Source organism: Pseudophryne corroboree, chromosome 6, assembly GCF_028390025.1.
Source record: "Pseudophryne corroboree isolate aPseCor3 chromosome 6, aPseCor3.hap2, whole genome shotgun sequence".
NCBI classification, from domain to species: domain Eukaryota; kingdom Metazoa; phylum Chordata; class Amphibia; order Anura; family Myobatrachidae; genus Pseudophryne; species Pseudophryne corroboree.
The window spans coordinates 183,120,642-183,146,746 of NC_086449.1; the positions used below are offsets into that span (position 1 = coordinate 183,120,642).

At 48.2% G+C, this 26,105-nt stretch overlaps 1 protein-coding gene across 3 annotated transcripts in view; it reads left to right on the forward strand.

The window, feature by feature from the left end:
- Positions 1-6,212: 6,212 nt before the first annotated feature.
- The window catches only part of PLPBP (pyridoxal phosphate binding protein), a 45,135-nt gene continuing 25,242 nt past the window's right edge, over positions 6,213-26,105 (forward strand). The window contains exon 1 of one of the 3 annotated variants that reach the window (XM_063925455.1): positions 6,213-6,291. In XM_063925455.1, coding sequence (XP_063781525.1) covers positions 6,220-6,291 — 72 coding nt within the window. In that variant the 5' untranslated portion in view covers positions 6,213-6,219. Of the gene's footprint in view, positions 6,292-6,781; positions 6,804-6,991; positions 7,167-26,105 lie in introns of those variants that run through there. The other 2 variants (XM_063925456.1, XM_063925454.1) reach the window with 2 other exon arrangements.

Here is a 26,105-nt window from a genome sequence, read left to right on the forward strand (position 1 = left end):
GGATAATTAATACGCCTTTTCTTCGAAGAAGAATCATCATTTCGGCCATTACCTTGGTAAAGACCCGTGGTGCCGTGGACAATCCAAACGGCAGCGTCTGAAACTGATAATGACAGTTTTGTATGAGAAGGGTAGATTGGGACATGGAGATAAGCATCCTTGATGTCTAGAGATACCATATAGTCCCCTTCTTCCAGGTTCGCTATCACTGCTCTGAGTGACTCCCTCTTGAATTTGAACCTTTTTATGTAAGTGTTCAAAGATTTTAGATTTAAAATTGGTCTCACCGAGCCGTCCGGCTTCGGTACCACAAACAGCGTGGAATAATACCCCTTTCCCTGTTGTAGGAGGGGTACCTTGATTATCACCTGCTGGGAATACAGCTTGTGAATAGCTTCCAATACTGCCTCCCTGTCGGAGGGAGACGTTGGTAGAGCAGACTTCAGGAACCGGCGAGGGGGAGACGTCTCGAATTCCAATTTGTACCCCTGTGATACTACCTGCAGGATCCAGGGGTCCACTTGCGAGTGAGCCCACTGCGCGGTGAAATTCTTGAGACGGCCCCCCACCGTGCCCGAGTCTGCTTGCAGAGCCCCAGCGTCATGCTGAGGACTTGGCAGAAGCGGGGGAGGGCTTCTGCTCCTGGGAAGAGGCTGCATGGTGCAGTCTTTTTCCCCTTCCTCTGCCCCGGGGCAGGAACGAGCGGCCTTTTTCCCTCTTGCCCTTATAGGGACGAAAGGACTGGGTTTGAAAAGACGGTGTCTTTTTCTGCTGAGAGGTGACCTGGGGTAAAAAGGTGGATTTTCCAGCCGTTGCTGTGGCCACCAGGTCCGATAGACCGACCCCAAATAACTCCTCCCCTTTATACGGCAATACTTCCATATGTCGTTTGGAATCCGCATCACCTGACCACTGTCGCGTCCATAACGTTCTTCTGGCAGAAATTGACATCGCACTTACTCTAGATGCCAGGGTGCAAATATCCCTCTGTGCATCTCGCATATATAGTAATGCATCCTTCAAATGCTCTATAGTTAATAATATACTGTCCCTATCCAGGGTATCAATATTTTCAGTCAGGGAATCCGACCAAGCCACTCCAGCGCTGCACATCCAGGCTGAGGCGATCGCTGGTCGCAGTATAACACCGGTATGTGTGTATATACCTTTTAAGATATTTTCCAGCCTTCTATCAGCTGGTTCCTTGAGAGCGGCCGTATCAGGAGACGGTAACACCACTTGTTTTGATAAGCGTGTGAGCGCCTTATCTACCCTAGGGGGTGTTTCCCAACGTGCCCTAACCTCTGGCGGGAAAGGGTATAGTGCCAATAATTTATTAGAAATCAGCAGTTTTTTATCGGGGGAAACCCACGCTTTATCACACACCTCATTTAATTCATCTGACTCAGGAAAAACCACTGGTAGTTTTTTTACACCCCACATAATACCCTTTTTTGTGGTACTTGTAGTGTCAGAAATGTTCAATGCCTCCTTCATTGCCGTGATCATGTAACGTGTGGCCCTACTGGACATTACGTTTGTCTCGTCACCGTCGACACTGGATTCAGTATCCGTGTCAGGGTCTGTGTCGACCATCTGAGGTAACGGGCGTTTTAGCGCCCCTGACGGTGTCTGAGACGCCTGAACAGGCACTAATTGATTTGTCGGCTGTCTCATGTCGTCAACAGTTTTTTGCAAAGTGCTGACATTGTCACGTAATTCTTTAATTACTACCATCCAGTCAGGTGTCGACTCCCTAGGGGGTGACATCACTAACACAGGCAATTGCTCTGCTTCCACATCATTTTCCTCCTCATACATGTCGACACAATCGTACCGACACCCAGCACACACACAGGGAATGCTCTGATAGAGGACAGGACCCCACTAGCCCTTTGGGGAGACAGAGGGAGAGTTTGCCAGCACACACCAGAGCGCTATATATATATACAGGGATAACCTTATATAAGTGTTACTCCCTGTTATAGCTGCTGTATTTATATATTAGCTGCCAATAGTGCCCCCCTCTCTGTTTTACCCTGTTTCTGTAGTGCAGGACTGCAGGGGAGAGTCAGGGAGCCGTCCTTCCAGCGGAGCTGTGAAAGAAAATGGCGCTTGTGTGCTGAGGAGAAAGGCTCCGCCCCCTTCACGGCGGCCTTTTCTCCCGCTTTTTTCAGGAAACTGGCAGGGGATAAATGCATCCATATAGCCCAGGAGCTATATGTGATGCATTTTTTTTAGCCATATAAGGTTTTTATATCGTTTTTATTGCGTCTCAGGGCGCTCCCCCCCAGCGCCCTGCACCCTCAGTGACCGGAGTGTGAAGTGTGCTGAGAGCAATGGCGCACAGCTGCAGTGCTGTGCGCTACCTTATTTGAAGACAGGAACGTCTTCTGCCGCCGCTTTCTCCGGACCTCTTCGCTCTTCTGGCTCTGTAAGGGGGCCGGCGGCGCGGCTCCGGGACCCATCCAGGCTGAACCTGTGATCGTCCCTCTGGAGCTAATGTCCAGTAGCCAAGAAGCCCAATCCACTCTGCAGTCAGGTGAGTTCGCTTCTTCTCCCCTTAGTCCCACGATGCAGTGAGCCTGTTGCCAGCAGGACTCACTGAAAATAAAAAACCTATTTAAACTTTTACTTCTAAGCAGCTCAGGAGAGCCACCTAGCTTGCACCCTTCTCGTTCGGGCACAAAAATCTAACTGAGGCTTGGAGGAGGGTCATAGGGGGAGGAGCCAGTGCACACCAGCTAGTCTAAAGCTTTTACTTTTTGTGCCCAGTCTCCTGCAAAGACGCTATTCCTCCATGGTCCTTACGGAGTTCCCAGCATCCACTAGGACGTCAGAGAAATTCGATTTACCTGCCGTAGCTGTGGAGACGAGGTCCGAGAGGCCTTCTCCAAATAACTCCTCACCTTTGTAAGGCAAAGACTCCATATGCCTCTTTGAGTCGGCATCACCCGTCCACTGTCGGGTCCATAAGACTCGCCTAGCAGAAACAGACATAGCGTTTATTCTGGAACTTAGCAAACAAATGTCTCTTTGAGCATCCCTCATATATAACGCAGCATCTTTTATATGCCCTAGGGTCATTAAAATGGTATCCTTATCTAGGGTCTCAATTTCCGTAGATAAGGAGTCTGTCCATGCTGCGACAGCACTACAAACCCAGGCCGACGCCATTGCCGGTCTAAGAATTGTACCTGAATGTGTGTAAATGGACTTCATGGTAACCTCCTGTCTGCGATCAGCAGCATCCTTGAGGGTAGCCGTATCTTAGGATGGCAGCGCTATCTTCTTTGATAAACGTGTTAAAGCCTTGTCCACCTTAGGAGAAGACTCCCATTGTATCCTATCCGTTTGCGGGAAAGGATACGCCATAAGAATCCTTTTGGGAATCTGCAGCCCCTTGTCTGGAGATTCCCAAGCCTTTTCGCACAGCTCGCTCAGCTCATACGAGGATGGAAAAGTGACCTCAGGCTTTTTCTCTTTATACATGTGTACCCTCTTGTCAGGGACAGGGGGTTCCTGTGATATGCAAAACATCTTTTATTGCAATAATCATATATCGAATGCCCTTAGCCACTTTTGGCTGTAATTTTGCCTCCTCATAGTCGACACTGGAGTCTGAATCCGTGTCGATATCTGTGTCCATTATTTGGGACAATGTGCGCTTCTGAGACCCGGAAGGTCCCGGTGACACAGGGACAGGCATGGTCTGACTACCTGACTGTTCCCTAGCCTCAGCCTTGTCTAATCTCTTGTGTAATAAATTTACACTAGCACTCAAGACATTCCACATCTCCATCCAGTCCGGTGTCGGCGCTGCCGACGGAGATCTGACATTCATACACTCCCCCTCCTCCTTAGGTGAGCCTTCCACTTCATACATGTCGACACACGCGTACCGACACACCCCACAGACACAGGGAAGCTCTTATCTGAAGACAGTTCCCCACCAGGCCCTTTGGAGAGACAGAGAGAGAGTATGCCAGCACACACCCCAGAGCTATATAACCCAGGCAAAACACAGAATGTTTCCCCAGTAGCGCTGAAATAACACGTTTTTCGCCAATTATGTGCCCCCCCTCTTTTGAAAAACCCACTGTCACCTCAGTAAGCAGGGGAGAGTCCAGGGAGCTTCCTCTCAGCGCTGTGCTCTGGAGAAAAATGGCGCTGGTGAGTGCTGAGGGAGAAGCCCCGCCCCCTCGGCGGCGGGCTTCTGTCCCGCTCAAATTATTCAAAACCATGGCGGGGGCTCTTTATATACATGTACAGTGCCCAGCTGTACATGTATATATGTTTTTATGCCATAATAGAGGTTTATATTGCTGCCCAGGGCGCCCCCCCTGCGCCCTGCACCCTTACAGTGACCGAAGTGTGTGAGGTGTATGGGAGCAATGGCGCACAGCTGCAGCGCTGTGCTTTACCTCAGTGAAGATCACAAAGTCTTCTGCCGCCTTTGAAGCCTTCTTACTTCTCATACTCACCCGGCTTCTATCTTCTGGCTCTGCGAGGAGGACGGCGGCGGCGCGGCTCTGGGACGAACTCCAGGGTGAGACCTGTGTTTCGACTCCCTCTGGAGCTAATGGTGTCCAGTAGCCTAAGAAACAGGACCTTGAAACTCAGAGAAGTAGGGCTGTTTCTCTCTCCTCAGTCCCTCGATGCAGGGAGTCTGTTGCCAGCAGGCTCCCTGAAAATAAAAAACCTAATTAAAATACTTTCTTAGCAGGAAACTCAGGAGAGCTCCCTGCGGTGCACCCATCTCCTCTGGGCACAGTATCAAACTGAGGTCTGGAGGAGGGGCATAGAGGGAGGAGCCAGTGCACACCCAGAGTCAAAGTCTTTCTTAAAGTGCCCATGTCTTCTGCGGAGCCAATCTATTCCCATGGTCCTTACGGAGTCCCAGCATCCTCTAGGACGTTAGAGAAATAATGTAGGCCAGGCGTGGGGGAAGATCTCCCACAACCTGGTTACAAATAATTATGGGGCATGAGTGCAACTATAATAGGTGTAGGGTGTGCAGTGCACACAGGCCCCTGGTTCCAGGATGGCAGATATCATACACACTGCACCCACTCAAAACCTCTCTGTCTGCGTGGCATGTATTACCTCTCCAGAGATCTGTGCCGCAGATATCACTGGTAGCATGGCGCACACACATAAGCACTGCCAAGAGTGAGAGAGACACGCAAAGGCACTACCAGGAGAGAGAGAGACAGGTTGGGTATGGAATCCTGAAAGTCAGGATGCTGGCGGTCAGAATACCAACACATTTTAGTACATCTGTTAACACATCTCCTTACTCTCCCTAACCCTCCCATCCTGCAGCCTAACCCTAACCTTCCGACATACTTACGTTTGGGATGGTGACTTTCATGATTCTAGCGCTGGTCTTCTGACTGCCAGCATCTTAACCCTCGGGATGCCAACTATAAACATATACACACAGAGGCACTGCCAGGAGAGAGACAGAGACACACATACACTGCCCTCACCCTCTCAACATGCAATGACACCACAGCCAGGTGATGACTGCCTCCGGCACCCAGCACTGCCGCTCACTGGATGCTGACACATCTGCTCTTCCTAATCTTCCTGCTCTTCCACGATAGATGGTTATGGCTAAATTTTACAATGCTAAAGAACCTCTGATGCCACTACCATGTGACCCGTGACAAGAAGAGGAAGGAGCAAGGTCAGAACATGGGTTACTAAAGGGAATAGATGTTAACGTGGATAGTGAAAGTGCTAATCCACCGATCTAGCTCCTCCCCCTGACATCAGAGGTCCTTTAGCCCACTGGGATCATGCATAGGGATGGGCAAATAGGGCGCGCAAGTCTGGTAGAGTCAGCTGGAATTACCTTGTGATGTCAGGCGCTGGGCGGTGTTGGGGATGGAGCCAAAGCCAGAGCGTGGATGTGGGCGGCAGGAAAATTGAATGCATGAGCACTGCTGTGGTTATTGAATCTGCGCCTAAGGTACTGCGTCTGCGGAGTGTCCATGATTGGCTGGTGGGTAGCAGCGGGACCTGCCTGGTGAGGGGAGTAGGGGTGTACAGTATGGGGGTGGGATGGAGCTGGCAACTGTGGCAATGGAGGGAGGGAAATAGCAACTCTGCACATGGAGAGGGAGAGAGGGGAACTGGTAGCTGTGCCCAGAAAGAAGGGGGGGGTGAGCTGGCAACGGTGCCAAGGGTGGGAGGGAAATAGCAACTGTGCACATGGAGCGAAAGGGAAGGGAACCTATCGCTAGCTGTTCCCAGGGGGAAGGGGGAGCTGGCAGCTGTGTCCAGGTAGGGAGAGACGGGAGCTGCTAATATTACTGATAACAGCATAAGACTGGATACTTTTTTTTTTTTTTTTAAATGGCTGCCTTATAGTTGTATTTGTACCTGAATGAACGATCTTCTGTTTATTTTTTTTTTAGACATTTGTATTTATTTTTGCCTATCACCATTGTTAATATGTGAATAATGAAGTATATAATGCATTATATTGGGGAGGAAGGGACACATACAAGGGGAGGTGACCCTCGAATATTCACTGGAAAGTGTAGGTGGCCCAAACCTGAAATAATTGCCAACCCCTGATCTAGCACCTACCCACAGCACATGCAACCCTGGTTCCACCTGTTCCTGAATGCGCTGCTACTTAGTTTCAGGTGTCACTCGTATGGAGGACGTCATCACGGCGCGGCTTGCTGATGCGGCAGCCATTTTTGTTATGGGCGCACCCTAGAGAGGTGATTTTCAGTAGCCAGCAAGCAAGCGTTGCCGCCACGCCACAGACTGCTGCTTTTTGAAAGGTACATTATTGTCGCAAGTAATAATACTGCATACATAATACTAATACAGTCTCACAATTCTCGTAATGATGCGCCAGCGATGGGTTTGTATTTCTGACCTTCCTAGCATGGCAGCTCATAATGCCCAGCTGGCGTTATATATCCGCCTCCTCTTTAGCCTACTCGGGAGTTCGGATTGGCTGAGGAGTTGAGGGCTCCTCATGCCATTGGCTATACGTTTGTAGCTGCCCTGTGGAAATAGCAAAACGGAAGTAGTGGAGTAGCAGCCTGTCAATGTGGAGAAGAGGCATGTCAGAGGAGATAGGGAAAGCTCTCCTGATCGTGCGGGAGAAGCTGGAGCATGCTGCGGCCAGGAGACCCAAGGTGAGCCCAGGGGAAGTCACTGCAATATAAGGACACTGTATATCTGTCTACCTGCTCAGTGAATTCATCTTTTAGGTACAGTGCTTGGTGGTGTTAACCTGTGGGATTGTCAAAATCATGTTTGTAATATCTCTCTGTGATCCTTTGTTGCAACCGTAACACCCACTACCCACTTATAATAATTATTATCATTATTATATATCATTATTTTTTTTGTGGGGGGGGCTGGGTTGTTATTAAATCTAAAGAGAACAGGTGGAGAAGTTGCTCATAGCAACCAACCAGTTTCTACCTATTAATTTATAGAATCTATTTGATGAATATTATCTAGGAACTGATTGGTTGATGGTGAGTGTTTTTAACCATCAATGGGAGGTAAAATATTGGTGGCAGAGGCCCGATGGTGGGCGTCCACGTGGTATGAACATGTGCTATCTGCGCACGGGCAAACCATCAATAGTTCCTAGCTGATGGTTTAAAACTAATGAACAACAATGGCTAACCCTAATTAGTTGCTATGGGCAACTCAACTTGTACTCTTTAGAAGTTTTCACGGGAGATTACTTTCCATAAAATAAAATGTCACGCGGACAAGTACACTGATAATAAATATATATATTTTTTAATAGCTGAGTCCCAAAAATTCCACTTTCACATCTCCAATGCCGGATCCCACCTGGGAATTGGAAATGGATCCTTCCCTGGTGGGATCCGGCATTGGAGACTCTCCTACCCCTTTCGCTGGCTTCCAGACCTGGCAATATGCTGAGTCGGTTGCCATAGTGGTGGTGGGGGGGAGCGGCGGTGCTGGGAGATGAGCTCATCTCCAAGCCGCCTCTCCTTATCTAGTAAATGGGTCCCGGGTCGCATCAACCCGGGAATCCGTTTATGCAGCCACTGACCCGGTATTCAACCCGGGTATAACAATACTTATAACCCGGGTTGAATTACCGGGTCAGGTGACCCGGGAATTCGGACTTGGCGCTGTCACACCACACGCTGACCTGTGTCGACCCGGCAATATGCCGGGACGATACCGGGTTATTTGTGCGGTGTGAAAGGGGTAAAATATACTTGCTTATTAGATCCTGGGTATTGTGGGATTCAAAACACTCTGTGGATTGGACTGGAAGTAGTAGTATAATACTTTCATCTCGGTTCCAGTCACATTATCTGTTCCTCCTTAGGCTCTCCCAGCTGCCTGTAGATAGTCCCATGATGCAGTTGCGCTCAGTCAATGATAAGATGGGAAAGAACTGTGTGGTGATATCATCACTGTGTGGCGCACTCCCAGCCATGCAGTGACTGAGAGCAGCCGAATCATGGGATTCTGGCCCTTCTACTGCAGCTGAATCTTGGGGAGTCCAGAACAACGCACCCACAAACAAGAGAAGCCCCTTCTGACCACCACTGTGTTACCAAGGGGTCTATTTACTAAGCCTTGGATGAAGATAAAGTGTACGGAGATAAAGCACCAGCCAATTAGCCCCTAACTGCCATTTTACAGGCTGTGTTTAAAAAATAACAGGAGTTGGCTGGCTGGTACTTTATCAATGTCCACTTTATCTCTCTCCAAGGCTTAGTAAAAGGAGATTTATGGTAGACTTGCCATTGGTAAATCTTTCTGCGAGGTACACTGGGTTCCACAGTGAATACATTGGGGTGTAGAGATGGATATTGATCCAGGCACCAACAGGTTAAAGCTTTAGCTGTCCCAGGATGCATTGGGGCCTCCTCTATAACCCTGCCTCCAGGCACTGTGAGCTCAGTTTCGTTAACCAGTCCAGTGCAGGAGCAGGTAAAAGAGAAGGCAGATGTTAGTCACATAGAACCACATTCTCATGACAGGAGAAGGGACTAGCGTCTAATCCCATACAAACCCATAGAAGCTAGGTGCGTCAGGGTGGGCGCACTGTGGAACCCAGTGTACCTCGCAGAAAGATTTAACCATGGTAAGTTTACCATAAATCTCCTTTCTGCAGCAGTATTTACTGTGTTCCACAGGGAATACATCGGGATGTCCTAAAGCAGTTCCTCAAGGGAGTGGACGCGCCTTAGCGGGTATAAGAACCCGGCGTCCAAAGGCAGCATCCTGGGAGGCGGAAGTATCAAAGGCATAGAACCTAATGAACGTGTTCACTGAGGACCACATAGCCGCCTTGCACAATTGTTCTGCGGACGCTCCACGGCGGGCCGCCCAAGAAGGTCCAACAGACAGAGTAAAATGGGCTTTAATAGCAGAAGGAGCTTGAAGTCCAGCTTGCGTGTAAGCTTGTGCAATCACCATTCTAATCCATCTGGCCAAAGTTTGCTTATTCGCAGGCCAGCCACGTTTGTGGAAACCAAACAGTACATAAAGGGTATCTGACCTCCTAATAGAGGCAGTTCTCTCCACATATATGTGGAGAGCCCGTACAACATCCAAAGACCGTTCTTTGGAGGACAGTTCAGAAGAGATGAAGGCCGGAACCACATTCTCTTGATTTAAGGTGAAAAGATGACACCACCTTAGGTAAATAACCAGGGCGAGTTTTAAGAACTGCTCGGTCACGATGAAATATCAGAAAGGGTGGACGACAGGACAAAGCGCCTATGTCCAACACCCTTCTGGCAGAGGCAATAGCCAGTAAGAACAGGAACTTAGCCATAAGCCATTTAAGTTCCACTGACTCAAGAGGTTCAAATGGAGACTCTTGCAGGGCATTCAGGTCAACAGACAAATCCCATGGAGCCACAGGAGGGACATAGGGAGGCTGAATCCGCAATACGCCCTGAGTGAATGTATTAATGTCAAGTATAGACACAATCTTTCTCTGAAACCACACCGAAAAGGCAGATATGTAAACCTTGAGGGAAGGCAGACGAAGGCCTAAGTCCAGGCCTTGTTGCAGGAATGCCAGGATTCTGGATGTTTTGAATCTTTACGCATCATAGTTCTTATCAGCACACCAGGTGAAGTAAGAATTCCAGACTCTGTAATAGATCTGGGCAGATGCAGGTTTGCGGGCTTTCAACATAGTTTGGATGACCGCCTCAGAAAATCCTTTTGCCCTTAGGAGTGAAGCTTCAAGAGCCACGCCATCAAAGCCAGTCTGGCCAGGTCCGGATAGAGACAAGGGCAGTGTACGAGGAGGTCTGGTCATTGAGGAAGTAGAAGAGGACGCTCTGTTGATAGACCCTGCAGGTCTGAGAACCAATGCCGTCTGGGCCACGCTGGAGCGACTAGAAGTAATATTCCTCCTTCTTGCTTGAACTTCTGCAGTACCCTGGGCAGGAGTGACACTGGAGGGAACACGTAAGGCAGCCGAATGTTCCATTGAATGGCTAGTGCATCCATGAACGCTGCTTGAGGGTCCTTGATCCGAAGACCGGAACTTTGTGATTGTGTCGAGACGCCATCAGGTCTACATCTGGTAGGCCCTACTTGTCCACTAGGAGTTGAAAGACTTCCAGATGAAGGCCCCACTCTCTGGCGTGCACGTCCTGGCGACAGAGGAAGTCCTCTTCCCAGTTGAGGACACCCAGAATGAACACTGCCGATATTGCTGGCAGATGGTGTTCCGCCCTTTGCAAATTTTGACATTCCCACATTGCCATTTGGCTTCGAGTGCCACCTTGATGGTTGATGTATGCCACCGTGGTGACATTGTCTGACCGTACTTGGAAAGGCCTGTTCTGTACTAGGGGCAGGGCAAGAGACAACGCATTGAACACTGCCCACAGCTCAAGAATGCTTATCGGGAGTAGTGATTCCTCCTTGGTCCACCGACCCTGAAAAGAGTGTTGCTCCAACACCGCGCCCCATCCCCTCAGACTGGCATCCATTTTCAGCAGGACCCAGTCGGGGATCCAGAAGGGACGGCCCCTGCTTAATTGCTGGTCCTAAAGCCACCAGGTCAGCGACAGATGAACCTCCGGAGTCAAAGTGATCATATGAGACCTGATCCGATTATGCAGGCCATCCCATTTGGAAAGGATTAACCTCTGCAGAGGGCGGGAATGAAATTGAGCGTACTCCACCATGTTGAATGCCAACACCATCAGGCCAAGTACTTGCATCGCCGAGTGTATCGAAACTTGGGACGACAAAGGAAGCATCTTATCCTGTCCTGAAGCTTCAGGACCTTCTCTGGAGACATAAACCGTTGTTGACTGTGCGTGTACAGCAGTGCCCCCAGGTGCACCATGCTCTGAGCTGGGACCAGCGAGGACTTCTTCCAATTGATGAGCCACCCGTGGTCTTGTAGGAAGTTTACTGTCCGTTGTAGATGACTGAGAAGGACATCGTGGGAGTTTGCCAGGATCAGCAAGTCGTTCAGATACGGTCAGGATCCTGACTCCCTGGCGATGGAGATGAGCCGTCATCACGGCCACAACCTTGGTGAAGATCGAGGGGCCGTAGCCAGTCCTAATGGCAGAGCCTGAAACTGATAGTGGATGTTGCCAATAGCAAACCGAAGATACTGCTGATGAGGTATATGCAGGTATGCTTCTTGAATATTCAGGGATACCATATAGTCTCTGGGTTCCATGGGCAGTACAATTGAGCGCAGAGTTTCCATACGGAACTTGGACACACTCTCAAACTTGTTCAATGATTTGAGGTTGCGTATAGGCCGGAAAGACCCATTGGGTTTCGGAACTAGAAACAGGGCCGAGTAGTATCCTTTTCCTAGGAAATGGCAATCTTAATCACACACTCAAGCGCTAAAATAAGCAGCCTGGATGATGTGGTATAAAGTGCCACCAACACTAAAATACACAGCAAAATAGAAAAAAGTTACCACACCAATTCACAGGCGCTTCTTATGAACTTGTCAAAATATCATGGTGTCTTTGACCTTAAATAATAAAAGACACATACATAGTGTAACACTATAAGGCATATATATGAGACCAATCCGTTTTCCCAAATCTGGACTCGTACCAAATGTGCTGGTCTACACAAGGTAGACAATAGTCGTAATAAAGGAGCGAATCACCAATTCATACGATATTTGTCTCCAGTCCTCATAGGATATGAACCCCTTCCTCAGTCAGCTCATTCAAGAAGGATATGCAAATAAAACAAATCTTGATGGTGCAATACCATTAAAAATATTTTAATAAAACGCGTTTCGTTAACAGCTTGCTATCTTTTTCAAGGTTGAAAAAGATAACAAGCTGCTATCGAAACGCGTTGGTAAACAGTATCTTGGGGACACGTGGAGGACTTGCCGGTTGTCAACCATCACTCCTGGGGACGCCTGGCTGTTATTCTTGATATGTGTATTTGTCTACTTGCATGTAGATCATCGCAATTGGTGAGAGTCCACCTGTCCCGTTTCTTTTATTGCTTGTTTTATTAAAATATTTTTAATGGTATTGCACCATCAAGATTTGTTTTATTTGCATATCCTTCTTGAATGAGCTGACTGAGGAAGGGGTTCATATCCTATGAGGACTGGAGACAAATATCGTATGAATTGGTGATTCGCTCCTTTATTACGACTATTGTCTACCTTGTGTAGACCAGCACATTTGGTACGAGTCCAGATTTGGAAAACTGATTAGTATCCTTTTCCTCTCTGGGACAGAGGTACCGGCACCACCACTCCTGTATCCAGGAGGGAACTCACAACAAATTGTAGAGCTAGCGCTTTTTACGGATCCGAAGGGATAACCGTGATGCAAAACTGGCGAGGGGGACGTCTCTTGAAGGAGACTGAGTACCCCAGGGGGAGGCCCGCCCAGTCATGCAGCAGGCTTGTCTTGTTTAGAAGCAGGCTGACGCGCCGTCCAGGACTGTTTTGTCTTGGGCTTTGTGGTTTTGGTAGCACAAGACTGTCTCGGGTATGCCTGACCTTTCGCTTTCTATGAGGCCGAAAGGAACGAAAAGTGGTACCTTTTGCCCTCTGTACAGAGGGGGTAGGATTTGGGAGAAATGCAGTTTTAGCAGCCGCTAAATCAGACACAATTTTTTATTCAGGTCTTCCCCAAACAAGATGTCTCCCTTAAAAGGGAGTACCTCCAAGGTCTTTTTTGAGTCAAGGTCCACCTTCCATGACCTCAACCACACAATACAGTGAGCTAGGACAGACGTAGTCGACGCCTTAGCTGCCAACACAGCTGCCTCAGAGGATGCCTCCTGTATATAATAGCCGGCGGTGGTAATGTGAGACAGGTTTTGTCTGGCTTGTCAAATAATTCATCAGGTAGCTCTTCCTCCAATGCCTGAACCCATGCTTCAATACCTTTTGCAGCCTAGGAGGCTGTAATAGTGGTCTATGTGCAGCACCTGTTGGTGAGTAAATAGGATTTCTGGTATCCCTCCACACGTTTTATCTGTCGGTTCCTTTAGTGAGGTGACGGTATTAACAGGCAGAGTAGAAGACACCACTAGACTGGTGACATGGGAATCCACAGGTGGTGGGTTTTCCCACTTGTTGCATAACTCTGCAGGGAGAGGATATCGAGCTAAGGCCCGTTTAGGTAGGGGGAATTTCTTCCCTGGCTCAGACCAGGGTTCTCTGCGTATGTCCACTAAATGGTCAGAATGTGGTAATAGAGTTTCTCTGACGTCCTAGTGGATGCTGGGAACTCCGTAAGGACCATGGGGAATAGCGGCTCCGCAGGAGACTGGGCACAAAAGTAAAGCTTTAGGACTACCTGGTGTGCACTGGCTCCTCCCCCTATGACCCTCCTCCAAGCCTCAGTTAGATTTTTGTGCCCGGCCGAGAAGGGTGCACACTAGGAGGCTCTCCTGAGTTTCTTAGTGAAAGTTTAGTTTTAGGTTTTTTATTTTCAGTGAGACCTGCTGGCAACAGGCTCACTGCATCGAGGGACTAAGGGGAGAAGAAGCGAACCTGCCTGCTTGCAGACAGCTTGGGCTTCTTGGCTACTGGACACCATTAGCTCCAGAGGGACCGAACACTGGCCCAGCCTCGGAGTCCGGTCCCAGAGCCGCGCCGCCGGCCCCCTTACAGAGCCAGAAGCAAGAAGAGGTCCGGAAAATCGGCGGCAGAAGACATCAGTCTTCACCAAGGTAGCGCACAGCACTGCAGCTGTGCGCCATTGCTCCTCAGGCACACTTCACACTCCGGTCACTGAGGGTGCAGGGCGCTGGGGGGGGGCGCCCTGAGCAGCAATAGAAACACCTTGGCTGGCGAAAATACATCACATATAACCCCCAGGGCTATATGGATGTATTTTAACCCCTGCCAGAATACAGCAAAAAGCGGGAGAAAAGTCCACCGAGAAGGGGGCGGAGCCTATCTCCTCAGCACACGGGCGCCATTTTCCCTCACAGCTCCGCTGGAAGGACGTCTCCCTGACTCTCCCCTGCAGTCCTGCACTACAGAAAAGGGTAAAACAAGAGAGGGGGGCACTAATTAGGCGCAGTATAAATAAAACAGCAGCTATAAGGGGAAAAACACTTCTATAAGGTTATCCCTGTATATGTGTGTGTGTGTGTGTATATATATTCTATAGCGCTCTGGTGTGTGCTGGCATACTCTTCCTCTGTCTCCCCAAAGGGCTAGTGGGGTCCTGTCCTCTATCAGAGCATTCCCTGTGTGTGTGCTGTGTCGGTACGATTGTGTCGACATGTATGAGGAGGAAAATGGTGTGGAGGCGGAGCAATTGCCTGTAATGGAGATGTCACCCCCTAGGGAGTCGACACCTGAGTGGCTGAGCTTATGGAAGGAATTACGTGACAGTGTCAGCTCTTTACAAAAGACGGTTGATGACATGAGACAGCCGGCTACTCAGCTCGTGCCTGTCTAGGCGTCTCAAAAGCCATCAGGGGCGCTAAAATGCTCCCGTTACCTCAGATGGCAGATACAGACGCCGACACGGATACTGACTCCAGTGTCGACGATGAAGAGACGAATGTGACTTCCAGTAGGGCCACACGTTACATGATTGATGCTATGAAAAATGTTTTACATATTTCTGATAATACAAGTACCACTAAAAAGGGTATTATGTTTGGTGAGAAAAAACTGCCTGTAGTTTTTCCTGCATCTGAGGAATTAAATGAAGTGTGTGATGAAGCGTGGGTTTCCCCCGATAAAAAACTGATAATTCCTAAAAGGTTATTAGCATCATACCCCTTCCCGCCAGAGGATAGGGCACGTTGGGAAACACCCCCTAAGGTGGATAAAGCGCTCACACGTTTGTCAAAACAGGTGGCACTACCGTCTCCTGATACGGCCGCCCTTATGGAACCTGCTGACAGAAAGCAGGAGAATATCCTAAAATGTATATACACTCACACGGGTGTTATACTGCGACCAGCAATCGCCTGACAATATTGATACCCTAGATAGGGACAGTATATTACTGACTATAGAGCATTTGAAAGATGCATTTCTATATATGCGTGATGCACAGAGGGATATTTGCCGACTGGCATCAAGAGTAAGTGCGCTGTCCATTTCTGCCAGAAGAGGGTTATGGACGAGGCAGTGGTCAGGTGATGCTGATTCCAAAAGGCATATGGAAGTATTGCCTTACAAAGGGGAGGCGTTATTTGGGGTAGGTCTATCAGACCTGGTGGCCACGGCAACTGCTGGAAAATCCACATTTTTACCCCAGGTAGCCTCTCAACATAAGAAGACGCCGTATTATCAGGCGCAGTCCTTTCGGCCCCATAAGGGCAAGCGGGCAAAAGGCTCCTCATTTCTGCCCCGTGGCAGAGGGAGAGGAAAAAGGCTGCAGCAAACAGCCAGTTCCCAGGAACAGAAGCCCTCTCCCGTTTCTGCCAAGTCCTCAGCATGACGCTGGGGCTTTACAAGCGGACTCAGGCACTCCCCTAAAGTCTGCTTTACCGACGTCTCCCTCCGACAGGGAGGCGGTATTGGAAGCCATTCACAAGCTGTATTCCCAGCAGGTGATAATCAAGTTACCCCTCCTGCAACAGGGACAGGGGTATTATTCCACGCTGTTTGTGGTACCGAAGCCGGACGGCTCGGTGAGACCTATTTTAAATCTGAAATCCTTGAACACTTACATACACAGGTTCAAATTCAAGATGGAGTCACTCAGAGCGGTGATTGCGAACTTGGAAGAAGGGGATTATATGGTGTCTTTGGACATCAAGGAGGCTTACCTCCATGTCCCAATTTACCCTTCTAACCAAGGATACCTCAGGTTTGTGGTACAGAACTGTCACTATCAGTTTCAGACGCTGCCGTTTGGTTTGTCCACGGCACCCCGGGTCTTTACCAAGGTAATGGCCGAAATGATGATACTCCTTCGAAGGAAGGGAGTTTTAGTTATCCCGTACTTGGACGATCTCCTGATAAGGGCAAGATCCAGGGAACAATTGGTAGTCGGGGTAGCACTATCTCAAGTAGTGTTGCGGCAGCACGGTTGGATTCTCAATATTCCAAAATCGCAGCTGATCCCGACGACACGTCTTCTATTCCTAGGGATGATCCTGGACACAGTCCAGAAAAAGGTGTTTCTCCCGGAGGAGAAAGCCAGGGAGTTATCCGAACTAGTCAGAAACCTCCTAAAACCAGGCCAAGTGTCAGTGCATCAATGCACAAGGGTCCTGGGAAAAATGGTGGCTTCCTACGAAGCAATCCCTTTCGGCAGATTCCACGCAAGAACTTTCCAGTGGGACCTGCTGGACAAATGGTCCGGATCGCATCTTCAGATGCATCAGCGGATAACCCTGTCACCAAAGACAAGGGTGTCTCTCCTGTGGTGGTTGCAGAGTGCTCATCTTCTAGAGGGCCGCAGATTCGGCATTCAGGACTGGGTCCTGGTGACCACGGATGCCAGCCTGCGAGGCTGGGGAGCAGTCACACAGGGAAGAAATTTCCAGGGCTTGCGGTCAAGCCTGGAGACATCACTTCACATAAATATCCTGGAGCTGAGGGCCATTTACAATGCCCTAAGCCAAGCAAGACCTCTGCTTCAAGGTCAGCCGGTGCTGATCCAGTCGGACAACATCACGGCAGTCGCCCACGTGAACAGACAGGGCGGCACAAGAAGCAGGAGGGCAATGGCAGAAGCTGCAAGGATTCTTCGCTGGGCGGAAAATCATGTGATAGCACTGGCAGCAGTGTTCATTCCGGGAGTGGACAACTGGGAAGCAGACTTCCTCAGCAGGCACGACCTCCACCCGGGAGAGTGGGGACTTCACCCAGAAGTCTTCCACATGATTGTAAACCGTTGGAAAAAAACCAAAGGTGGACATGATGGCGTCCCGCCTCAACAAAAAATTGGACAGGTATTGCGCCAGGTCAAGGGACCCTCAGGCAATAGCTGTGGACGCTCTGGTAACACCATGGGTGTACCAGTCAGTGTATGTGTTTCCCTCCTCTGCCTCTCATACCCAAGGTACTGAGAATTATAAGACGGAGAGGAGTAAGAACTATACTCGTGGCTCCGGATTGGCCAAGAAGGACTTGGTACCCGGAACTTCAAGAGATGCTCACAGAGGACCCGTGGCCTCTACCTCTAAGAAGGGACCTGCTCCAGCAAGGACCCTGTCTGTTCCAAGACTTACCGCGGCTGCGTTTGACGGCATGGCGGTTGAACGCCGGATCCTGAAGGAAAAAGGCATTCCGGATGAAGTCATTCCTACCCTGATCAAAGCCAGGAAGGATGTGACCGCAAAGCATTATCACCGCATTTGGTGGAAATATGTTGCGTGGTGCGAGGCCAGGAAGGCCCCAACGGAGGAATTTCAACTGGGTCGATTCCTGCATTTCCTGCAAACAGGAGTGTCTATGGGCCTAAAATTAGGATCCATTAAGGTTCAGATTTCGGCCCTGTCGATTTTCTTCCAGAAAGAACTGGCTTCAGTTCCTGAAGTTCAGACGTTTGTCAAGGGGGTGCTGCATATACAGCCTCCTTTTGTGCCTCCAGTGGCACCTTGGGATCTCAATGTAGTTTTGGGGTTCCTAAAATCACATTGGTTTGAACCGCTTAAATCTGTGGATTTGAAATATCTCACATGGAAAGTGGTCATGCTGTTGGCCCTGGCTTCGGCCAGGCGCGTGTCAGAATTGGCGGCTTTATCTTATAAAAGCCCTTACCTGATTTTTCATACGGACAGGGCAGAATTGAGGACTCGTCCACAATTTCTCCCTAAAGTGGTTTCAGCGTTTCACCTGAACCAGCCTATTGTGGTACCTGCGGCTACTAGGGACTTGGAGGACTCCAAGTTGCTGGACGTTGTCAGGGCCCTGAAAATATATGTTTCCAGGACGGCTGGAGTCAGAAAATCTGACTCCCTTTTTATCCTGTATGCACCCAACAAGCTGGGTGCTCCTGCTTCTAAGCAGACTATTGCTCGCTGGATTTGTAGTACAATTCAGCTTGCACATTCTGTGGCAGACCTGCCACAGCAAAAATCTGTAAAAGCCCATTCCACAAGGAAGGTGGGCTCATCTTGGGCGGCTGCCCGAGGGGTCTCGGCTTTACAACTTTGCCGAGCAGCTACTTGGTCAGGGGCAAACACGTTTGCTAAATTCTACAAATTTGATACCCTGGCTGAGGAGGACCTGGAGTTCTCTCATTCGGTGCTGCAGAGTCATCCGCACTCTCCCGCCCGTTTGGGAGCTTTAGTATAATCCCCATGGTCCTTACGGAGTTCCCAGCATCCACTAGGACGTCAGAGAAAATAAGAATTTACTTACCGATAATTCTATTTCTCGTAGTCCGTAGTGGATGCTGGGCGCCCATCCCAAGTGCGGATTGTCTGCAATACTTGTACATAGTTATTGTTAACTAGATCGGGTTATTGTTGTTGTGAGCCATCTTTCCAGAGGCTCCTCTGTTATCATGCTGTTAACTGGGTTCAGATCACAAGTTGTACGGTGTGGCTGGTATGAGTCTTACCCGGGATTCAAAATCCTTCCTTATTGTGTACGCTCGTCCGGGCACAGTATCCTAACTGAGGCTTGGAGGAGGGTCATAGGGGGAGGAGCCAGTGCACACCAGGTAGTCCTAAAGCTTTACTTTTGTGCCCAGTCTCCTGCGGAGCCGCTATTCCCCATGGTCCTTACGGAGTTCCCAGCATCCACTACGGACTACGAGAAATAGAATTATCGGTAAGTAAATTCTTATTTTTAGCTACCTTCTGATGTTTAAACTTGTCAGGTTTCTTAGACACCATAGTGGAATCCTCATCATCATCATCATCATCTTCAGATATTTGGAGGATCTGTCTAATAGCAACCACCAAGTCAGGGACATCCGCCTGTAAAAAAGATTCTTCGTCAGAAGTATCTGATTCAGTGTCTGACAGGACAGTTTGTTCCCCATCCTCCTCAGAAGAAACTTCTGAGAGATGCGTAGATTGTGAAGAGGAAGCAGCCTGCTGAGATGACCCAGGAACACGAGTGTGACCTTAAGCAGGTTTATATCTAACCAAAGATTGGTTTAATTGCTGCAACTGGTTAGACAAATTATCCACCCAAGGAGGATTAACCATAGGGACAATTTGTGGCTGTAGTGGCACAGGTGATCCCATAGTAGGCGTAAGACGGTCTACCAGAGTACCCAACAGAGTTGAGGACCTGGCCCAGGGTGGCTCCTGATTGGTTGCAGGAGCTGCGGACTGACTGGGAGAGGTATGACACACAGTACACAGACCATCATATAAAACTTCCCCCTCAAGTAAATCCTTGGTGCATGCCCTTCATGATGCGGGAGCGTCCTCGGACTTGCTGCCCTTTTTGTTAGACATTTCAGTAAATGTAACAATAGAGCGTATGAGTATGATAAAGGCAGATTGAGTACAATACCTGCGAATAAATTCTTTAGTATGTGACTGAGTACACAGTACACAACACCTGCAAATAAATCCGGTATCATGTGACTGAGTACACCGTATAATACACGTAATGGGTAAATGCTGTGACGCACTATGCACTCCTTTGTTACATAAATACTTGCGTCCCGGTGCCATCTAATCCCACAAGGGGTAAATTGTGTATAGTTCGCAGTTGCGGCACTCGGCAACGACTTCTCCAAAGAATTAAAACACTGGTACTCTGGATTATGTCAATGTTTAGATCATTTATTTAGACCCTTTCATCAGGTGTGTGTGTGTGTGTGTGTGTGTGTGTGTATATATGTACAGTATATGTGTATATCTATCTATCGGCACTCAGTTCGAATTGATTAGGCCCTCCGTGCCCGAATCATAAGCAAAGCAATAACCATCCATACAAGAATGGCACTGGAGGCATTGAAAAAATGCAAAAACCTGTATTTAGGGCTACATATGTTTCAGGGCATCTGCCCCTTCCTCAGGCCCCTGGGTGATGTTTATAAGGTGAGCACTTTACACTTGTTTGTAATGACCTGATGACGATGCCGCAATAAAGGCATTGAAACGTTGTCTTTATGCATGATGTGATGATGTCCATTATTTGAGCCGCCAGGAGTGCCTCACCTTTGGAGTGTATGTGACCATATTCTGTGGAGGCACCCGGCGCAGTAACGCTGTCTGAATGGGAGAGCACATCGCGGTCCTAGACCGGAGGTATGTATCAGAATTCTCGTACAATATATTCTGTAACAGGTACACTCATTCTTAACGAACGCTGTCTGTAAAGAGACATGTAGAATACTTAAGTGTATGTAAAGTCACAGTGCTGTGTACAGGCGGCTTTACAAGGGAGACCTTGCCCTGCAGTCCCGGAGACCAGCCGCAGCTATACCTAAGATGGCGCCCAGCATCTCAGTGAGGGAGAGTGGAAAGCAGCTCGGAGGCGGGAAAATCTGCTCAGAGATGGCGCCCTAGGCTGGGGTAGGGGCTACATGTTAAGCGCCTGCTCCCCTATGCTGGTCCTCACCGCCTGGTACTACGGAGTCTTATTAAACTGGGTGTTAGTACACCTGACCTGTACTCCTATGCCCTGGCAGATATAGTGGGGTCCCTGTGCATAACAGTGTCCATGCCAGCGTTGCAGTCCTTCTCCCTAGACTGTGAAAGGAACGTGATTTAGTAGCGGGTACCGCTGCGACCGTGTGCCTAGATCCTGAGCTTTTCCGCCGCAAGTACCCAGGAACTGATCCGCGGGAGTATGTGACGCCGCTTGGCAGGTGATGGAGCCGCAGCACAGAATGTCATTCTGACATGTAAGTGCTGCGGCCCTTGAAGTCTTCTTAGAAAGCTTTTATTCAGGGCTGCCCAGCGCAACCCCCCTGTTGATTAGCCTGCTCTGCAGGGACCAACTCGAAACTCACAGTGCCAGGAGGTGGGCTTATAGAGGAGGCCCAATGCATCCTGGGACAGCTAAAGCTTTAACCTGTTGGTGCCTGGATCAAGATCCATCTCTACACTACAAAGGGAGGAAGGGGAGTGATGCCAGGGGTGGAAGAACGAGAAAGAACGCAGTGGATTGCGGAGAATACTGAGAAGGAGGGGATGGATGGCAGAGAGGACGAGAGAGAGAGATGGATGGCAGAGCGCCATTGACGGAAAGTACTTTTAAGGTAAGTAGTTCATCAATAGTAATGGTCAAAATTTTGTGACTACATGCCGTAATAACATAAATTTTAACATCAATCTTTTAGAGCCCTTTGTCTGGGAACAGAAATGTAGAGTAAGTCACATGTCAAAACTGATTGTAAGTATAGTTTGGTCAGCATTCAGTATTTTGTTTGTGTGTCAATCATAAGTTTAGGGTCTTAAAAGTGTATAGTATAACAATCATATCGTAAAAATAATTAGAGAACAGGTTTAAAGTCCCCTCAGTCCCTACAGTACAGGTGAAACTCAGAAAATTAGAATATCGTGCAAAAGTTCATTTATTTCAGTAATTCAACTTAAAAGGTGAAACTAATATATTATATAGACTCCTAACATGCAAAGTTAGATATTTCAAGCCTTTATTTGTTATAATTTTGATGATTATGGTTTACAGCTTAAGAAGACCTAAAATCTCAGAAAATTAGAATATTACATAAAATCAATTAAAAAAAAAAAAAAGATTTCAAATACAAAAATGTCGGCCCACTGAAAAGTATAATCATGCATATGTACTCTGTACTTGGTTTGCGCCCATTTTGCAGACAAGCTTTATGGAGATGCCGACTTATTTTCTAGCAGGACTTGGCACCTGCCTACACTGCCAAAAGTACCAAAACCTGGTTCAATGACCGTGGAATTACTGTGCTGTACTGGCCAGCAAACTCGCCTGACCTCACATTGCCAAGAGAAAGATGAGAGACATGAGACCGAACAATGCAGGAGAGCTGAAGGCCGCTATTGAAGCATCCTGGTCTTCCATAACACCTCAGCAGTGCCACAGGCTGATAGAATCCATGCCACGCAGCACTGAGGCAGTAATTCATACAAAAGTACTGAGTACTTATGCATGATTATACTTTTCAGAGGGCTGACATTTCTGTATTTATTTTTTTATGTTTTTTATTTATTTTTTATTGATTTTTAATCTAATTTTCTGAGATTTTGTATTTGGGGGTTTTCTTAAGCTGTAAGCCACAATCATCAAAATTATAACAACTAAAGGCTTGAAATATCTCACTATTCATGTAATGAGTCTATATAATATATTAGTTTAACCTTTTTAAGTTGAATTACTGAAACAAATAAACTTTTGCACGATAATCTAATTTTCTGAGTTTCACCTGTATGTCCATGCTTTTGTAACATGAGTCATGCATATAAACAATAAAAAGTAACTACTAAGAGTCTGCATTTCAGCAGAAATCTAGAAAATTCTGAAGGGTTCACAAACTTTCAAGCACCACTGTATTTTGGCATGTTGAATTTCGGCTCTTTTTTTTTTTTTTTTTTTTTTTTTTTTTTTGTGTGTGTGGTGCTTCTAAACTTCTCAAAATTAACATGAAATTTATCCAGGAGGATAAGTATAGATTAGTGACTCTGAGATATTGATGTAAGTAGATTACTGCTGTGACGGCAGAAGTCCAGTTACTTTGGGTCGAGAACAGAGTGAAAGAAAAGAAATGGGGGGATGGTGATAAACAAGCTGCACAAGTAGTTTGAAGGCAAAGGTGAAGAGAGGAACAGGGTGGTGATTGGAGACTGGATCAAACAGTGGTTTCTTTAGACATGGTGAGATGAGCACATGGCAACCAATCAAATGTGAAATAACATTTTTCAAGTGTATGTTATGAACTTATAGGTAGCAGCTGATTGGTTGTCATGGGCAACTTCTCCCCATGCTCACGTCTGCACTCTTTTTTTTCATACATCTACCCTTAGATAACTCACAGAAGGCAATTATTTGGGCAGCTTCTCCACTTTCTCTTTCCAAGGCTTGATACAAGGGGTGTGCAGTTTACAGACCAAGTGATCATTACATTTTATCAAAATATTCTCTAGAGGAGTCTGCAAATTTTGCATGTGCTCAAACCACTTGGTGAAGCAGCTTACCAGGCCAAAGCAGGTGTGTCTTTTACATGCTGGATGAAGGTTTCCACTGCAGCTTCTGGTGACTCAAAACGAATCCCACGCATCTTGCACTTGATTTGTGGGAACACAAAGAAGTTGCAGGGGGCCAGGTCCGGACTGTACGGTGGATGACCAAGCTCCTGCATGCATTCATGTGCCAAAAATTCCTGGATTTGTCGGCAGGTGCATTGTTGTAATGGAGAAGGGCATCGTGAACACTATTTCTTGGAAGGTGCCTTGAAATGGCTTTCAGCACTTACGGCAGACATTTGTTGGTGTAGCAGTCCACAGTGATACACGAGTGGTAAGGTAGCTACATGACTGGACTTGGCCACAAATACAGCCACCATGTGCTTGGTCACGCTACGCTCACTTCAGGCCACTGTGGCAGCACACCTCCAACTGGGGTACACTGGGCCGACTATTTGGTCTCTGGAGTGAAACTGTAGATCCAGTCTTCATTGCCACTGATAGTCTCCCAGACAGAGTTTGAGCGACCGCCATCAAACCTGGCCAGCACATTGAAACTCTAAGTCACCCGAGCCTCCTTCTGCTCTTGAGTCAGCTGATAGGGCACCCAGTGTGCAGAAACCTTGAACAGGCCAAGCTTTTTGTGGAGTATCAAGCGGAAGGATCTCGATGAGATGCCTGTCTCCTTATCAAACTGTGCCATGGTCATCCTGTCGTCTACCTCGACTATGGCCCCCACGGCAGCAACATAGTCCTCAGTGATTGCGGACATAGGTCAGCCACAGCGTTCCTCGTCTTCACAGGACCATCTCCAGTATAGAAATTCTGCAAACCACTCAAACAGTGGTTTGGGGAAGTGCTTTCTCCGCAAAAGCAGCTTACAGTCGGTCAAAACTCTCCTGCTGTCGCAGACCAGTCCTGTCGTGGTAGAAGATCCAGTGGCCACTGTTGAGCTCTATAACAGGTTTGTGATGGAAGTGAACATGCTGACTTCTTCTGTGTGCAGTGCTGCTTATATACGGTTGTGTACCTTGACGTTTCACATGAACAGTAGTCGGAGATTACAGTTCAAAACCAGACAGTCAGATTGTGTCTACTCCATCTATGTATTGCACATCCAGAAACGTATTGCACACCCCTCGTACATATCCGCCCTAGTGTAAGGGTAGGGTAAAGTATACAAATTAGTGAACTAAGCAGTAAAGTTGTAAGTGAGTTTGAAAACTGGACCTGGGATTCATAAATTATAGCAACGGATGAAGGTGAAGTGGGTGAGGAGATTGACCAGTGTAGACTTCAAAGAAAGGAGTGGGAGCTCTAAAGGGCTGTGGAGCAGAAATATGATCTTGGGAGAGACAAGTAGTTTGTAGAGATGTATGGTTTAAGGGACTAGGAGAAATGGCAAAGGCAAATTGAGTAAGTGCTGGAATGATTTTCGAGATGCGGATAAATGTTGCTTTCTTGTAGTAGGTATTTCAAGACAGAGGAAGAACAATTGATCCAGGTAGTGCAGGATGATGGAGGCTACTTTCTTTTTCATCCACTAGGGGTCACTGGAGTACTCTTGGGATATGGACGGTTTCCGTAGGAACAAGGCACTGAATATTAAAATTTAGAACTCTCCTCCCCTCCATATCCCAGAGTACCTCAGTGTTTTTTCTGTGCTTCTCGTAGCAACGGGGCTTGTGTGGAGCTTAACCACACTACTTTTGAATATTTTAATTTTTAATTTTTTTTTCTTCTACTTTTACATTTTTTGCTCACAGCACATCCCTTCCCAGTTTCTGTAAAAACTTGGGTCTGGGATAGTGCCGCTGCACGGAGCAGCGCATGGCGTGTCGGTCCTCACAAAGAGCACCCTCACAGCCACACGCAGCTCATTCCCTGACTGCTGCTACAGCTGGATGGAGCTTACAGATAGAAGCCCCGTCACAGCCTTCGCCTCTGGAGTCAGGTATGCTTGGGGTACGGGGCGGTCAGCGCACGCTGCCACCCCGCTGTGGGGGGACACTGTTTACTGACACCGCTCTCACTGCGCCCGCACCCGCCTCTCCTGACAGGCCGCCCCGGCAACCGCTCCGAGCAGCGCCGCCTCCGCCGCGCTCACCCGCCGGCCGCAGCTCACACCTGCCGGCTGCCGCTGTAGGACCGCGCTCCATTACAGCGCACCCTGATTGCGCTGGGAGTGAGATACCCGCGCCCCGGTAATTCCCGCTCAGACAGCGGTACACGGGCCACGGGGGAGGGAGCAGAAGGGGGGGGGGGGGGGTGACATTAGCGGAGGGCTGCATAAGGGGGGTGACATTGATGAAATAGGCTGTTAAGCCTATATTACAGGGTTGGCTGCACTTGTTACATATACCCTGCACTGTGAGGCATGGTGGCCATTTTAATCTTGCTTCCTGTCTTCCAGTTTGTGATTCCAGAACGTTCCTGTACTACATCTCTACTCCACCGGAGGCGCAGGGGTGTTGGTGGGAATTTGGGATCAGTTTCATATAGTACTGGCCACGTGCACTACACACCTTAGTACTATTTACTGAGTCGTGCAGGTTGTCTGTCTTTGTATGTTGTATTGT